At 36.6% G+C, this 18914-nt stretch overlaps 1 protein-coding gene across 4 annotated transcripts in view; it reads right to left on the bottom strand.

Moving 5' to 3' along the window:
• Positions 1 to 18914, bottom strand: part of LUZP2 (leucine zipper protein 2) — a 502146-nt gene that overhangs the window by 134941 nt on the left and 348291 nt on the right. For all 4 annotated transcript variants that reach the window (XM_058688487.1, XM_058688484.1, XM_058688483.1 and 1 more), the window contains exons 6-7: positions 6625 to 6687; positions 671 to 733 (exon numbers count right to left, since the gene is read on the bottom strand). In XM_058688487.1, the coding sequence (XP_058544470.1) occupies positions 671 to 733; positions 6625 to 6687 (126 nt within the window). The remainder of the gene's footprint in view (positions 1 to 670; positions 734 to 6624; positions 6688 to 18914) is intronic.

Genomic DNA, 18914 nt, shown 5'->3' with positions numbered 1-18914 from the left:
GATAAGGACTTGCATGATTCTATTTAGGTCTTGCCTGGATATTTTGGAATAACCTTCCTATCTGAAGATCCTTAACTTAATCACCTCTGTAAAGTTTCCCTTCTCATAAAGTATAATATTCACAGCTTCCAGGAATTGGCAAGTGGATATCTTTGGGGGGACACTAGTCCATAGTTTGTGGTAGATGTCTATCTATACACAGATGGTGACTTGATAGTCTTGTGAAAAAAAAAAAGTATCAATGATGAAAATCAATCAACAATGATTAAATAGGAAGACTCTTAGTAAAAAAGAGATTTATGCAGGGGCCTCTGGAAGTCAAGAATGTAGATAACCAGTGGATCTCATCTCTGGATATTCACTCAATCTATGCTCTCCTTAATGTAAATATTCTGAAATACAGTATTCCTCAATATTGAATTAAAGTAATCGAAGGTTACAAAGAGACTTTAAATACTTTGGAATGACGCCTACCTTTGATTAAGAATGTACCCAGGAAATCATATTTGCATTTATCTCCGTTAATTAAGAAGGCAAGAAAATGAAAACATCTTCAATGCAGTCAAATACAGCTATAATTCTCATAAAAATCCAGAAATTAAATGTAAGCTAAATAATATTATAGTTCAGTTATTGGGTTGGTGGAGGGGGAAGGGAGAAAGATTCTCACCTTAAATAATAAATCCTTCTTCCCATAACGAAGCTCCTTCAGCTGGGCTTGGATTTTTTTTGACTGCGAGAACAGAAACATAGATTAGTGCCTTAATTTAATTTATATTTTCAAACTTGAAGATTAAAATGATTTTAAACTGTACAAGAATAAAGTTTGCAGTCAAGCAAAAGCTTAATCTCTGCTTTCGAAGTCAGACATCCAGGTAGTCCAGGCAGGAAGAGAAAACCAAAGCCTGTGCAAAGGAACCATAGTGTTTAATTTTTTTGGGTAGAAATTTTATTTGACATTTAACATTTAATTTTTTTATTTGAGTAAAGTTGGCACACAATAGGAACCGTATTTTTTTAAAGGCATTATTTAAAGAAAGTAGTTTATCGTTTCTCTGTCTAACATCTCCCCCCCACAAAAGAATACACACACACAAAATTTTAGTCACCAGAGCACGTCCAACAATTCAATTTTAGATGCTGGATATACCTATGTATAACTAGGCTACAGTTTTCACTATTTAGTTGCAATTACTTATTTTTTAAGATTAAATAAGGGTAAATTTAAATTGACAACCAAGTTTGAATTTGCTGTATGTCCAAAGGGAGGGTAGCAAGCAAATGTGACAGAGTGTAAAGAAAGCAGCTAGGAAGCTGAGGTGAAGGCTGTTTGCTCTGCAGAAGAAGGCACTTTTTGAGAGGACTACGCCAAATATAAAAGGGCTTTATGACAAGAACATTTCTCTCAGCAGACATGGTTGACTACCCTATGGATATATATCTGGTGAGCCACAGATGATGATCATGCCTTCCTATTTTTCCAGCACAGATGCAATTTCAAATATTCTAACATGAGGACCTCAGGTATTTGTCTTTGTGTATCTAAAATGACCAGTTCTGATTCCTCAGTAGGAGAACACAAACGGATTACCATCGTCAAATAAAGAATGATAACTGAAAAAATAGTAAAAGAGTTGAAGAGGAATGTAAAATGGTATAGTCACTTTGGGATACAGTTTGGTGGTTTTTTATAAAGTTAAACATGAGCACACTGCATTATACAGCAATGCTTTCTAGGTATTTGTACAAGAGAAATTACAACATAAACATAAATGTTTATAGTATCTTTATTCGTAATAGTCAAAAACTAGAAATAAGCAACATGCCCATTAACTGGTGCACAGCAAACATTTTCTGGTACAATCATGAAGTACTAGCATACTGTTGAGCAATTTAAAAAAATGAATTAAGTACTGAAACATGTAACAGTGTGCATGGATTTCCAAAGCATTATACTGTGTGAAATAACCCAGTCACTAGAAGCTATCTTTTGTATAATGCCATTTATATTATATTGTAAAAAAGACCAAAGGAGAAGGACAGAAATCAGGCTAGTTGTTGACATTGGCTGGGGGTTTGTGGTAGAGGTTATAAGACAGCAAGAGAAAACTTTGAAGATGATAGAAATGTTCTATATGTTTAATATTTGATTTGATATACATCGATCAAATCCATCCAACTGTAAAGTTAAATGGGATGAATTGTAGGTAAGTTATATCTCAATAAAATTCAATTTCAAAAGTAGCTGGCCATAGTACATACTAAGCACAAGATCCTCTTTAAGGTCCTCTTTATGAAGGTCCTTTTTAAGAAATAAAGCCCACTCATATTTTTTAAATATTATAATTTTTCGGGGCGCCTGGGTGGCTTGGTCGGTTAAGCGTCCGACTTTGGCTCAGGTCATGATCTCACGGTCCGTGAGTTCAAGCCCCGCGTCGGGCTCTGTGCTGACAGCTCAGAGCCTGGAGCCTGTTTCAGATTCTGTGTCTCCCTCTCTCTCTGCTCCTCCCCTGTTCATGCTCTGTCTCTCTCTGTCTCAAAAATAAATAAACGTTAAAAAAAATAAAAAATAAATAAAAAAAAATATTATAATTTTCGAAGCTACATTGAATGTACATGAGTCTTTCACTGAACCAACTGCAACTATACTATTTAGTTTCCTACTATGTTCAGGACATGTCTAATGACGCGAGATAGTAGAGTTTGCCAAGTGGGAGCTATGTTATGGTGTATAATTCCTAAATTATTGGGTAATGCTGGAGGCACCATCAATTAGAGCACAATCTTAAAAATGCTGTCTGCGGTACACCACTGCAAGGCTCTAATATTAGAAACAGTTTTCACAGACATCCCTATCATGAGCCAACGACATTTCATGATCTATTGAATCTGGAAGTTGATAAGAAAGAACAAAAATAAAATAAAATGAAATGAGATAAAGGAAAGGAAGAAAAGACAAGGAAAAAGGGAGAGAGGAAAAGTGAAGTGGGGAGAGTGGTGATTTGAAATAGAGAGAGAATGAGGGAGAGAGGGGCAGGGGGATGGAGGAAGGGAAGCAGGAAGAACGAGCTTCTTGACACATTAATAATTCACAACTCTGCAGTGAAACTCTATACCCAGAAGAAGTAAAGATTTCTGTCTGCTTACAAACTAGCTACTAATTTCCATTTCCATAGGAAAGGCATCCTCTTTCACTTGGTAGGACTAGTGAAAGTGACGTGCATGATATAATGCATAAGAAGATAAAGAGCCATTGTTACAGGTGTATGGTTTAAGAATAAAAACTTTCACTTGAAGCCCCAGTCCCCTGAATTTACACTTCTACTTCAGGATTCTACATTTATTATAACTCTGGTCTCCTGGCACAAAATTCCCTAAGTAACTCCAGATAATCGTATTTCAGACACTTTATCCCTCTCCTTACATTAACTTCATTTTGTTACATTAACTTCATTTGCAGGTTTGTTCATGGCTACCCTTAATTTTGTGCTACTGATTCCAGCAAAGAATCATTTCTGTGATCTTCTCCAACTTCAAATGCACAATTGATTGCCATTGTCTCCCACTGTTCCAATCTACTGTCTGGGGCTCATCAACAAGACAGGACAGTCTCTTAGGTCAACAGACTTTATTTATTTTTCCAATCTAATGTTGACCAATATCAATGGGGAATGAGAAATGACTACTACCCATGCCCAATTTCACTCCTACCCTTCCAAATAATTAATGCCCTATTTTTAAAGTGTCAAAAAGGACTAATTTTAACCATTTTGGGTGTTTATTTTAATGCATATTTATACTGAACGTACAGAATATAATTTAAACTTTTATTCATAACTTGAATTATTAAAACATCAATTTTTGTGTTAGGCAGTGATTCATTCAGGAACTATAATAAAAGCCTACACATCTTTGTTCTGCACTGAGCAAGAACAGCTAGAATTCCTGAGTTTAGTTAAGGTTATTTAGAAATATTTGTCTTAGAAATTTTCATCACGGTCACTCATCACTTCTCTGCGTTGTACATTCCAGCCATCTTCTAATGTTCAGTGAGGTAAAAAGCAAAATCCTATCAAAAGATCTGATGAAGGTATACAAAGTAAGAATAAGTACATTTCGGGTGCATGCATTTTATAATACACATTGATCTAAAACCCCAATGACACTGTATTTTCCTTTAGCTTCCTGGCATCATTTTGAAAAATTAGAATTGTCAGAGGGATAATCTTCAAACCACTGGGCTATTGGGGAATTTTAGTAATTTTTAAAACTATACTAATGGTTTTATTTTATTTTTTAAATGTTTATTTATTTTTGAGAGAGAGAGAGAGAGCAAGTGGGGAAGAGGCAGAGAGAGAGAGGGAGACAGAATCCAAAGCAGGCTCCAGGCTCTGATCTGTCAGCACAGAGCCCAACATGGGGCTTGAACCCATGAACCGTGAGATCATGACCTGAGCCAAAGTCAGACACTTAACCGACTGAGCTACTCAGGTGCCCCAAAACCATACTAATGATTTTAAATGTAATTTGACATCCTGGTGCCTGTAAAGTCCACAAGTCCACAGTAAAATTAAGCTTGTGAGAACAATTGTAAGTAAAATAAAAAAATGGAGAAGGTGAAGACAAAGAAGGTGGCCATGACAGAATATTTCAGCTAGTCTCTGAGGTTCTTCTTTTCTACAATTCATGTCCAAGAACATTTCTTTCGTGAAATAACAGTGAAGACAATGGTATTGGAAGTAGCCTCCACTCTTTTCAATATTCTGCCCTGGCAAATTAAAACATTGACCAGCCATTATGTGTCAATGGGATGTGGATATTTATGTACCTATAAATAGTTTAGAGGCACTGATTTAGAAGACAAGCTCCTTTTTAGCTTCTAAACTGATAGAGGATGTTACTATTTTGTTTTGGTAGTGGTAATACAAATAATTACATCTGTTACCATATTCTTTGCAAGTGTTTTTGTGACAGAAAAAAAAATATACATGTCTCCCTCTTTGCCCAGAATTTTAAACTCTAAATTATTTTCCATAAGTAAATAGAGATAGGTCAAGTGAATAAATTTATTTCAACATTATGCAATAGTAATATATGAACCATCTAGGAATTCATAAATTAAAATGTAGATATAATATATCGTCGTAAGGAATTGAGATGAATTTTTAAAATGACTCTTTAATGACCTTAGGGGCTAAAAAATGACAGGTAGACCCAGATTGACGTTGCTGCTTGTTTATTGGATTTTTGTTTGTTTGTTTTGTTTGTTTCTAAACACTATAGGCAATGTCTCCCAGGAGCCATTTCTCTTTCATGAGTGCTGGGGGACTCTGGGAACCCGGCAACCATCTCAGAATATAGTTTCAATCCACAGAGTCAACATAGTTCTTACTCAAAAATTGGCTCTACTTGCTTACCTATCCAGAAACTGCACATTACACATGTAATATTTCTAGAATCATAGCAAATTAAGCAGCATACTCTTCAAATAGAAAAGTGTAATGAAAGAAACACTACACTGGCTCATATCTACAAGAGATTCAGTTTGATTATTCATTTATAAAGCATCAACCTTTCTTTTCCATGTATTGAAAATTTATACTGATATTTCATGCACAATATTATTCGAAAGACATTATAAATGGGTTCTTATATTTCATGTTAGACTCTAACTTGAGTGTTTAGAGTGATGAATTTTACACATCCATCAGGAAGTATTTTCACCTGGTTTACTAAAAAATTATCTCAACCTAATGACCACCAACCTAATGACATTGTCCAGACTCCTTGCAGTTTGGCTAGGCATGTGACCTAGGTCTGGCAAATATGGTAAAATGAAACACATGTCACTACTTCCTAGTTGGGAGTCCTAAAAAGCAATTCTTATGAGTCATCAGGTAATCTTCCCTATCCCTCCTGCTATAAGGTGATAATAATAGGAAAAGTCCATTGGAACAAAAAATGTGAGTCCACCAATAGAAGATTATAGAGGTATTTCACCAGCTCTGTGCCTTACTTCTAACTGCTATGGGAAAGGGGTTAAACTACATTAAATAGGGGATTAGATCACAGACGGATTTGGGATACCAGGAGTATAAGAAATTGATTTTAGTTAAATCTGGATTAACCAGAATGACTTTCCACACCCCACCCTAAGAAACGCATGAGACAAATTTCCTGCCTAGCAAGTAGAACTGAGGAATGTATCTGTTCCTTAAGATTTATGATCAACCCCAGGATCCTCTTTCTGACACTTAATTGTTATTGCAAAACTTTGTAGACATCACATAGATGGTTAAAAACAAAAAAAATTCAAGGACCTTCAGATATTCACTATTAAGGAAATCCTGATAATCCAATTAAGGAAGGAATCCATAAAATCACTGTAGGGAAGTAATGCTTAACGGGCTTAATTTTTTTTGTTTGTTTGTTCTTGGTTATGCTATGTCAAAAACATCCAAAAATATCTAAGGTTTAAAATCTGTTTTAGTTTTCCTATTCCGATGTTTTCCTTTGTGTTAGTGAAAGAAAAGTCTCCGGGTATCTGGGTTTTAAAAGAAAAACCTGGCACTAATATTCTGGCACTTTCTATTCTGTTGAATCTAGAAGAGAAAATTTACTCACCTCTTCTGCATGGATGCCACACAGCTTGTTTCCTGACAAGAGTTTGTTCTTCAAGCTTTTATTCTGATGAAAGAAACATAGTGTATTGCTGAGAAATTATAAAGCATTAATAATTCCTAAACATGTCAGCTGCATTTCTCTGTTCATCATGGGTAAGTCCTTCATGATATGAGATGTAATATATTTGTACAAACTGAGTATAATCTGTAATGTAAAATAACGTTTCTTTAATTCAATTAAAATGTTGATGTATTAGTAGTAACATGTTTATTTAAAAAGATAGAACTTTATTTGGCCTTACATTTAATACTGTTTTATTATATTTATGTATGGTATGTTATAAAATAATTTTAGTTTCAAATCTACAACAGGTGTTAGTTTCTGAGAGCACATCTCTAAACAACAAGTATTTTTTAATGTTTATTTATTTATTCTGATAGGTAGGGAAGGGACAGAGAAAGAGGGGGAGAGAGGAGAGAGAGAATCCCCAAGCAGGCTATGCATGGTCAGTGGTCAGCATACAGCCAGACATAGGGCTCAAACTCACAAACCATGAGATCATGACCTAAGCTGAAATCGAAGAGTTGGATGCTTAACTGACTGAGCCACCCAAGTGCCCCTAAACAGCAAATATTTCTTTTCCTACTGTCATCTGGATGCTGGTCACCTTGGACCCTAGTATAATCTAGTCATAGATGCATCAGTGTCTATATTCCCTTCTAAGACTATAGTTTTTGAATCCTCTTATATTCTGGAGGACTGTGCATTATACTTAGAGGGCTTCTGGATGTTCAGAAGCCATTTCTTTTTCTAAGCCTCATAAGTGTATAAGTGTACTCTCTCTGCTGGGCTTGAGTATGGACAGATACGATTACCCTTTTAACTTACCATAATTGACCTTGATTCATAGATGAATGTTTGTTACTTCTGACATAGAAGCCATGTGTTCTTAGCCATCTGAATCTAAACCCTTATAGCTATTCAATTATACCTGCCTCATTATGCTCAGGCTTTTCTTTGTCCTGGTAACTGAGGTACTTTTAGACAGGCAGGGTAAAGGAGAACAGAAATCTTGTTGAAACCCTCTGGATTCAGATTTTGTACTGTCTCTGCAGGAGCAAACCATTTAGTGCTAAAGTACATCTCATGCATAATGACTTTAAAGAACGTCGATCTGATGAGCATCGTGAGCAAACTGAACAAAATTTATGCAGAATGAATGAATAACTGAATGAATGAATACATTAAAGTTGAGAGTTCTTCACTTACAATTCCCACCTTATTTTGAACATTGAAACAAATTGTTTCCTATTTTATTTTCCTGTCGTGCAGAGAGGGGATACAGCTGCCTCAGTTTGAATGAAACCTTTGTCTAATTTTTCTCTTTAGCAAAGAGTTAAAATTCTAAAAAGCTCATTTCCAAAAAGCTCATTTCTTAGAATTTTAATACTGTGAAATAGTTTACACAAATGAGGAGTTAACTTGTTTCACTCAAGTAATGTTTTCTTGTAAATATTTGTATTCATCATACACAAAGCACAAGATTAGAGGTTTTAAAATAATTTAATATATATTATTCCTATATTTAAAAGCTTGTAAACTATAATGAGGGGATACATACTGATGTTCTAACTTCGCAATGTTGCTCAGACCGTAGGTTAAAACATACCCTAGTTTTCCTTTTGTTCCTGTACAGTTATACTTTTGACATATGCAATCTTAATTTTTTATCATACAATGGCCTATTTTTCCCTTTTTCATTTCCTGAATTATCTTTGTAGATAAAGTATCTTCACTAGCTCTAAAGATTTCATACTTATACTTAGATTTTTCATCTTTTTAATGGCTATAGTTTTTTAGTGGAAAGACATGAAATTTAAATAAGGTCTACAGTTTGTTTAATAGTATTGTATTGATGCTAATTTTCTAGTTTAATAATTGTATTATTATCACTCTGTATGATGTTGTATTAGAGGTTTTGGGTAAAGATACACAAGAACATTCTGTACTGATTTAGTGTGCCCTTTTCTATGTCAAAATTTATTTCAAAATAAAACGTTAAATTATCTACAAAAATAAAACTAAGAATGAGCTGCTTGAAAGTGGGTCAGGCAACTCTGGCCATCACAGGACACCAGTGCCCAGTCGGGAGTGGCTTGCTGTCTCAGGTGACGGTCAGGAATTAAGGTGCCACCTGTGTCACTCGCCATGGGAGTAAGAGGGAAGACTGCTGTGAACATGCAGGGACCTATGAAGATTGCGTGGAATTTCCAGTGTGCCTTTTTCATCTATTTTCAAGGGGACATCAGCAGCATGGTGGAAGAGACTAACTTCCAGAGCTCTTAGCCATGTCAAGCCCCCAGGGATCGAGCCCCTAGAGCCAGAGTGAAGATGTGATCTTGAGGAATGACAGCAACGTGCCTCCAAGTCAGTGGCGTTTCTCTTCTCAGTGGACCAAACCACAAGGAGTATCTTTTGCATATTCTGCCACCAACTACAGCTTGAATGGGACTGGTCCTGTGGCTGTGGATCAGTATCCAGTGTCCGTGGTGGGGACCTTTTCTATTCAGTCTGGAAAGCTATGGCATTTCCCCTCCCCAGACAGTTCCAGCTTCCCAGAGCCTGACTATTCTCACACCTACGCCACTGGACACATGGTTCTACAGCCTCAACCTAATGGGAAGTATGAGTCCTTCCCAAGTCTCCTCCAGAATGACTGATACCTTGTCCATCCTCAGGAACCTGCTGTGTAGGAGGACTAGAATTCTGCCCTGACAGCCGGAAACACAGGATTGCCCCTCAACCTGCATCCCAGATAAGCCACTATAAGAAAATGTATTTCCCCCCAGATCTTGGACCTGCCAGTACCTGCCAGTGCCAGTCTTGCAAGTGAAAAAAAAAAAAAAAAGTCAGTCTCCAGAAAGAGGAAATCTGTTCTTTTATTGAACCTGGGTTTGAGGAAGAGAATTCTTTTTTTCCCCCCAAATCTGCTCATGATTTGGCTTCCACAGGGGCCCACCTGATTCCATAAACAATATTACCCTTCCTTTAAGCTCTTTCACCGTTAGTGACCTCTGGGAAATATTAGCTTTCTTTTAAGCACAAAATCATTGGAGATACCCATGTGGATATCCACAGCATCTTAGATAAGCTGGAGGTGAAAGACACGGCTTGGTCTGTGACATGGCAGCAGGACCTCCCTACAAATTGTTCCAGACAAAATGATACATTTTTCCAATATCATTCATCTCTGCAATCTAGTAGATGGCATTGTGTTCAGTGTGAGAATGGCACTTAGCCTGTGACAACTCAGGAAGTCCCTGCTGTCAATGTTCCCCACCCACACACACCCCACTTGCTCCTGTGTAATAGCTCAGAAGGTGGATGATAAAATGAAATTTTGTGCACTAAAAAGTAATAGTAAAATAAAAATTAAATTAATATAAGTATAATTGAGACCAGACAGGTGGAGTGTATTGGATACGAAGATATATGTACCAACACAAACCATCCACATCTGAGTAAGTCTATTAGGTGTGATAATGCAGTTAATAATATATTTACAATTCAGTGGTCTATACTATTTCAAGTTGGCACCTTCACTTAAAGCTTTTTTCCTTTTTTCTTTCTTCCCTTATTTCTTTCCTCCTCCCTTCCTTTTCATTCTGTTCAATTCAAAGACGATAAAGCAATGAATAGAACATTATTTCACTGGAAATGCTTATGATGGCCCTGGACAATGCACCTGGAACTGCACAGGAGGGACTGCTGCTTTTCCACATGGATACCCTTGTGACTGCCCCCAAATGAGCAGTGATTACATTACACATCTACTGTCTACACTGACAGTTAATAATTCTGGGCAATTGTGTAAAGTGTTTAAAGTGATATGTTTCCATTAAGCTACATGTGATTTCTCAAGCTTAAGAATTAGAGTATTTCACTCTTTGAAATATACTCAGAATTGGGGATAATAATCATGATCACCCACAAAGGGGCCAATTGTAGGACACAAGGGAGGCTTGTCAACGTCCATAGTAAAATTGTTCTCAGATGGCATGCTCTTCAGAAACATGGAATGCACAGAGCACTGAAGAGGGAATACTGACTCCCAGACAATTCATTGATTTAACCTTTCCACTTGTGATTAGTGATCATACTCCTTTAATTCCAGAAGTCATCATGGCTTGATACCGTTCTGGCATTGAGAACACTGTTTTTTACAGTTTGGTAAGCAGACTTGTGTTGTTTCATCCACCCTCTAACTAATGTATCTCATCCCTATCAAACCTAATGATGCTTTCACAAGATCTAAAACAAGGTACACATATAATTACACCCAAGATGCAAGGATCCAATTATGATTATGCCTAACTTGAGGGAATATGAAGAAAAGTAGATTACCAGAGTCATCAAATGTTTAACTATCTGTTCCTTCTGCCATCACACTTCTGCTATCCGTTATTCTAATAACCACAATCTGATTTTTCTTATTAGAAATATTTTTCCATGCTAATTCCATGTAGCTGGTAACTCTACCACTCCATCAAGGAAAAGGATCAAGCTCAAGCCCAGCCAAACAGTCTTGGTCCAGATTTGGTAAAGTAACGTAATCACTACTGATGAGACACTAATATAAATCTTTTATTTTCAAGAATTATCAAGGAAAAAGAGGCTGAGTGTCATTACTAGGTTAAAACACATCACCCATACGAGAGTACACCTAACATTGGAAAAAGAACACATGAGTATGGAGAGAGAACTACTGAATCTTGGTAATAGTGTTGGCCCTTCTCGCTACTTCATACCTGTGAAGGTAGGATACTCCCGGGTGTTTCAATTACATGCTACCAGCACCAGCCCTCTGCCCTCTTGACACCAAACAAATCCTTTTGTCCACCTTACCTTACATGATCACATAATCATATCATGTCCTTATGATTCAGAGTAGCAAAGAAGAACATCCAAATAACCATGCTGACATCTATCGCTTAATGCAATAGCTTATCAGGATGTGGGCCATCTATTTTGCCTTTTATTTTTTTAAATATTTTATTTTTAGTTTTAGAGAGAGTTAGCAGGGGGCAGGGACAGAGGGGGAGAAGAAAGAGAGAGAGAGACGGACTCCATCAGGCTCCACAATCAGCGTGGAACCTGACACGGGGCTCAATCCCATGACCCAGAGATCATGACCTGAGCTGAAATCAAGAGTCCAGTGCTCAACTAAATGAGCCACCCAGGCGCCCCTATTTTGCCTTTTCTAAATGGAAGGCAGACCTTGCTTACTACCTATTTAGGGACTGCCTCCCAACTGGATGCTGTACAAATTTGGGGTGACATGAAACAAATATCTACAGTCTTCTTGGGAACCCAGGTTGTATATATATCAGCCCTGCCTAAAAATGTTATTTAACATTTCCCATTATCTACAGAATAAATCTCAAACTCAAATATTATAGTAACATAACATCTTTAAATCTTTTAAATGTTTATTTATTTTTGACAGAGGGAGAGAGAGCACAAGTAGGGGAGGGGCAGAGAGAAAGGGAGACAGAGGATCCAAAGCAGGCTCTATCCTGACAGCAGAGAGCCCAATGTGGGGCTCGAACTTATGAAGACACAAGATCACTACCTGAGCCAAAGTCAGGTGGCTCAATTGACTGTGCCACCCTGGTGCCCCCATAATATCTTTCTTAATACATAGATCTGTTTAATCTAGTTTTAACTTTTGGCTGGTAACTTAACACATCACATTTTCAGTATAGTTTACATGGTAACTCAAACTCACCAAATATGCTAGGCTACAAAACAAAAAGACATGTAAGTCTAGTATATCTCTATAATCTTTCTATATGTAAATGTAAAAAATCCAAAATTGTTATGAGTATAAATTTTACATGGTGCTTTCAAATGAAATTAGGTATTAAGAGGTATTTTTGTTTGTAAATAATAAAAACCAATAATGGTCAAATCAAGCAAAACATGAATCTATTGTGAAGATTTCAGGCAGAATAAAGCCTGGAGAATAAGGCTCAGAAAGAAGGTAACACCGAAGTAAGAGGAGGTATCTATGATTATAAGATAGAATATACCTATTGAGACAACTGTAAATCACTATACTTAATTACAAAGTGACATGATGAGTTCTCAATGAATTTTCATGGTGAAAAAGCCATAATCTGGGACCACTTAGGATTGTCAAATATAATAAATTATGTATATGTATTTATACTGTTATTTTCTAGATCAAAAAAAGTAGATACCACTGCTTTCAGGCAGCCAAAAACATGTGTTAATATCTCAAAAATGCAATTAAATGTAAACCAAAAGTAAAATCACCTGCAGTGAAATTCAAAATGAAACCAGAGACTGCTCTAACTGTGGCAAGTATCTCCTAGAATTTCCAAAAACTGACTGTTCAGAAACCACTGTATCTGACTGAGATCCACATTTGCTTCAGTTTAAATATATTCTTAAAATGCTAGAGAATGGGGGTGCTCTTTCAAGTAAGTCATTTTGTAATTGGAAATCTTATATCCCATATTAAGGAAAACAATATGGTTTAGGGGTAATATGTAACATAAATACTTTGCTTTAAAAAATTATTTTAATGTTTATAATTTATTTTTGAGAGAGAGAGAGAGAGAAAGGGGTGAATATAGGGGAGGGGCAAAGAGAGAGGGAGATACAGAATCTGAAGTGGACTCTAGGCTCTGAGCTGTCAGCACAGAGCCCAACGCAGGGCTTGAACTCACAAACTGTGAGATCATGACCTGAGCTGAAGTCAGAGGCTTAACTGAGCCATCCAGGTGCCCCTAAATACTTTGCTTTTAAAATATTAGCAGATGTGACATTTTAATAAATTTTACAAGAGTCCCTTATTGAGGACATCTCAGGAAAGCGATGGGATACTGCACTGAAATTTAAATCATGAGTGTTTGTTTTATTAGTTCTTAGATATATTTTTTTTTACCTCTCACTGTTTCTGAAATCAGGATGCAGTCTAGAACACTGTGAACTTTTCATTTAGTATTTATGGTTTACCTCCCTCAAGAAAGTTAAGTCATTTTACAATTGATGCTCTTTAAAATTTAAAGATTGTTATTCCAGAGTTCTTATTTCAGAATAAGAGGTGAAGAGGTCAATAAAGGGGAGAACTTTTTCTCCCATTTAGAAAAGCTTAACTGTAGAGAAACTAGGGAAAATAAGAAATGTATATGTGGCTCTTCTATTTGTTCTAAGACACACAGAAGACAAACATATAATTTCAAAAAGGAGAGAGATAAAATTGTCTATGAAATAGTTTCAAACTGATAATGGCAAAAAAGGCCAAAAGCCTATTTATATCATAGTGTAAATGTAGGTCTTCAGACAACTGAAATATCTTTTGTCAAAAAGACTTAAAGCCATTCTCTTGAGAATTATGTGAAAATATCATGTACGTAGCAAGAAAGACACTTCAAACTAAATATTCTGATTAATATTTTTTCTGAATCATCCTGTTTAGAAATAATGCTATCATTTAATCTGTATATAAATGAATTGCTACTTTAATAAAGATTTATATTTTTCAGGGTGCCTGTGTGGGTCAGGCAGTTAAGCCTCCAACTCTTGGTTTTGGTTCAGGTCATGAACTTGCACTTTGTGAGTTCAAGCCCTACAATGGGCTCTTCACTGATGGTGGGGAGCCTCCTTGGGATTCTCTCTCTCTCTCTCTCTCTCTCTGCCCCTCCCACATCTCTCTCTCTCTAAAAATAAATAAATACACTTAAAATTAAATTAAATTAAAAGTAGAGATTTAGTTTTTCACAGAAAGCTTTAAAATTGAGTAGAAGTGAATAATAGGATCATTCTATAAACTTTTAAATAAAACCACCAGACAATTTTGCTATCATCTAAGCGATGGCAGATATTCCAGTTGAGTGTTGGCCTTGCCAACTTGAATTCTAAATTGGTTGCAGGTGTAACAGAAGTTTTACAATTGCTAATAGGTTTCCTCATTGAGGTTAACTCAGGAAGAGGATGTGACACTGATGTTGGCTCTAATTTGTTAGAAAATTTAAGAGTGCTTCATGAGAGTTTTATTCTTAGCTTAGCACCAGACTAGCTCTAATATCTAGTATAAATCACTTAACCTTTAGACATATGTGTCAATATATGTGAAGTAATGGAAAATTTCTAGGTCATCTCTTAGATTTCTTGCATCTTCAGGACTGTGACATGAGAGACATAAGCTAATGACTTTTTCTGATGTCAGGTAAGAGATAATTGCATGACATTTCAACTTACAGAGTTGATTAATTAGATATTCTGTGTGCTTCTCATGCTCATCTCATACCAGCAAGATCACTTTTCAAATAGTATGAATATAATAAAGCACAGTTGCTGGGTTCTTGAGACAGAACAACTGTACTTGAATTCCACTGTTTAATAAGATATGTAATTCTAGATGCATCTTGTAACCACTGATAATACCTGTTTTCTCATCCATACACTTAGGCAACTATCATGACCAATTTAATGGGTGATTGTATTAAATTAGATGATATAGGGGCGCCTGGGTGGCTCAGTCGGTTAGGCGGCTGACTTCGGCTCAGGTCATGATCTCGCAGTCTGTGAGTTCGAGCCCCGCGTCGGGCTCTGTGCTGACAGCTCGGAGCCCGGAGCCTGTTTCGGATTCTGTGTCTCCCTCTCTCTCTGACCCTCCCCCGTTCATGCTCTGTCTCTCTCTGTCTCAAAAATAAATAAACGTTAAAAAAAAAATTAAAAAAAAATAAATTAGATGATATAAGCAAAACACTTATAACAGTGACTGTCACATAGCACTCAACAAATACTAGCTCTTATTACTTCAACAAAACTCACTTCATCTTGTAAAAATAAAAGAGGGAAAATATTTTTTGATGATTAGGACTGCACTCCAGAAGCTTCAGGGATTCAACACCACAAATAAAATATAAATATATAAATAAATATTTTATATATGTAAATAAATATAAACATATATATACATATTAGAAGATGGCAAGTAAGTTTCTAGCCAATGAGCTCTGATTTATGGATAAATGAGTTTGTTGTGGGTGTGCCTGGGTGGCTCAATGGATTAAGCGTCCAACTCTTGATTTAGGCTCAGGTCACAATCTCACAGTTGTTGAGATCAAGCCCTGCATTGGGTTCTGTACTGGGTGTGGAGCCAGCTTACGATTCTCTCTCTCTCACTCTCACTCTGCCCCTCTCCTGCTTGTGCTCGTGCTCTCTCTCTCTCTCTCAAAAAAAAAAAAATAATAATAATAACCCAAATGTTTATTGTGTTAATATTGTTTATTATGTTTATCCACAATAAACTGACTGACTTTTCTTTTAATAAAAGAATAAATGGGGGCGCCTGGGTGGCTCAGTCGGTTAAGCGTCCGACTTCAGCTCAGGTCACGATCTCGCAGTTTGTGAGTTCAAGCCCCGCGTCAGGCTCTGGGCTGATGGCTCAGAGCCTGGAGCCTGCTTCCGATTCTGTGTCTCCCTCTCTCTCTGCCCCTCCCCGGTTCATGCTCTGTCTCTCTCTGTCCCAAAAATAAATAAATGTTAAAAAAAAAATTAAAAAAAATAAAAATAAAAAAAAAAGAATAAATGGCTGACTTTTCCTTTAAAATAGACAATTCCCTTGCAAATGGAACTTTTTTCTGCTGTCACTAATAACTCCCCTCCCTTATCAGAGAGCCTTCATTCTGATGGGTTAAAAAATGTGGCTAAATATATGAAATGTCATTCACCCCAGAAATAACTTTATGAAAAAAGCATTAATATTCTTGTCAACATTTATAAAAACCTTTTATGTACTAGGAATGGGGCTAAAACAATCCCGCAGTTCAAGGAGTTGGCAATCCATGAAGGAGGTTGATGGTAGCACTCATAGGCTCTGCAGAGGCAGCTACTCAGGGAGTGACACTGAGCTGTCTTGAGCTGTGTAAAGCAGTCAGCTAAATAACAGGAAGAGGCAAGAGAGAGGGGAGGATATGTGCACTAGAACTATAATGATGCCTGGTGGCATCATGCATAAGGTACCAGTGAAAGAGTAGAAAAGCGAGACTAAAGAGGTACATTGGGGTTAGCCCCATGGGGCTCATATGCCACTGAAGCCATGGCATTGAATGGGCTTGTGAAGTGACATGAGCAGATTTACTTTTTAGAAAGATAAAATAGGAAAAGTTAATTTTGGATTTGAAATCTAAATCTAAAGTTTACCTCCATTAGCTTTTTTTTTTTTTTAATATTTATTTTGGAGAGAGAGAACTTGAGAGGGGGAAGGAAAGAGAGACAGGGGGACAAAGGATCAAAAGTGGGCTCCACGCTGACAACAGCGAGCACAAAGTGGGGCTCAAACTCACAAACTGTGAGACCATGACCTGAGCCGAAGTCAGACACTCAGTGGACTAAGCCATCCTGGCACCCCTCCATTAGGTTTTGTTAGCAGTTACATTTTAGGCAGTATTCTGTGGGGAGAATAAGAAAGTCATACAACTTAATGACAACCACAAAATCTGACTAAAAAATGGGCAGAGGAAATGAATAGAAGTTTTTCCAAAGAAGACAAGCAAATGGCTAATAGGTACATGAAAAGGTTTTTGACATCGGTAGCTATCAGAAAAGTACAAAGCAAAACCACAATGAGATATCTATCGCCTCACTTCTAAGACAAGAAGAGGAAACAAATGTTGGCAAGGATATGGAGAAAAGTAAACCCTAGTGCACTGTCTGTGCTGACAGCTCGGAGCCTGGAGCCTACTTCAGATTCTGTGCCTCCCTCTCTCCGCCCCTCCTCCACTCATGCTCTGTCTCTCTCTGTCTCAAAAACAAACGTTAAAGTTTTTTTCAAAAAATCGTCTTCATTATAAAATATATATTCAGACTTAACTGTTGCATCTACATCATACTCTCCTCTCTTTTCAAGAACTTTTATTCGATACATATTTAGGCTGTCAATCTTTTATCCATGTCTCTTAACCATGCGTGCACGCGTGCGCACACACACACACACACACACACACACACACACACACATTCTTACCGAGCTCTTCCATAAAAATAATATTATCTACACTGATTTTTATTTGTTAATTTTACTTACTGGCATTCTTACCACTAGGTTTCTTATGTGTTCTGGAATTTGGGTGCACAGATTCACGTTGTGATGGAGGTTTTATTTATTTTTATTATTTTGGCTTTAATTTTATTTCTGCTCATCAATACTTGCCTGGTAGCTGTCCTTAAAGTATATTCTCTCCTTAAAGTATATTCTCGTCCTTAAAGTATATTCTCTCCTTAAGTATATTTTCTAACAAGCACCCCATCCTTTGAGTTATTGTCTGAGATATTTGCTTATACTTATGTCTTGAATTTTATATTATGTTATTGGCTGTTTTAAAATTCTAAAGATTTTTTAAGGCCATTTTCCTTCAATTATATAATGTTCTTTATAGAGTATGAACATAATAAAGTTTGTACTGGATATTAAACTCAAATCTGTATTTATGTCATAAAAAATATATAAGGGATGGATTCCATTTAACTATATTCTGATAATTCTCAAATTACATGTTTCTTTCATTTCCATAGCTCTCCATAGCTGTGTCATGATAACCCTTAATGCTGGACTCAATTCTGGGTATGGCAAACAAACAAACAAAAAACAAAACAGCTGTCATATTTCTGAAATAAGAATGTTTGGCTAGAAAGCTTTTTTGTTTTCATATATATATATTTTTATTATTATTATTATTATTATTATTATTATTATTTTAGAGAGAGAGAACAGGGGATAGAGGATCAGGAGCAGCTGTGCTGACAGCAGACAGCCCCATGCGGGGCTCGACCTCACCAACTGTGAGATCATTACCTGAGCTGAAGTCAGACACTTATCTGAGCCACCCAGGAGCCCTGTCTAGAGAGGTTTTAATTGAAAGGCTTTTGTCTAAAACTACTATACAATTTTATATGGGATATTCTACAATGTATAAAAAGCATAATGCTCCCATGGCGTCCAGCATCCTATAGGTTAAAAACTATATTAAGTGTCCCCAGGCCCCAAAAAGTTATTGTGGCCTCTGGAATAAGGAAGAAAAACAAGGTATTTACATATAGAAAGCACAAGTGCTTTATTATATATACATCAGGGGAAATATTGAAGATGGGAAGTTTTCCTTTCTTTCAAACAGTCGGTAGATGGGTCTTTTTCACAGGCATATACAAAAATAAAATAGAATTTCTACTCCGAGGGTCTATAGTCATAGATGGGC

The sequence above is a fragment of the Neofelis nebulosa genome, chromosome 10, assembly GCF_028018385.1.
Source record: "Neofelis nebulosa isolate mNeoNeb1 chromosome 10, mNeoNeb1.pri, whole genome shotgun sequence".
In the NCBI taxonomy this organism is placed as follows: Eukaryota; Metazoa; Chordata; class Mammalia; order Carnivora; family Felidae; genus Neofelis; species Neofelis nebulosa.
Note: the sequence above shows the minus strand (reverse complement) of the source record. Positions and strands in the feature narration are given on the sequence as shown.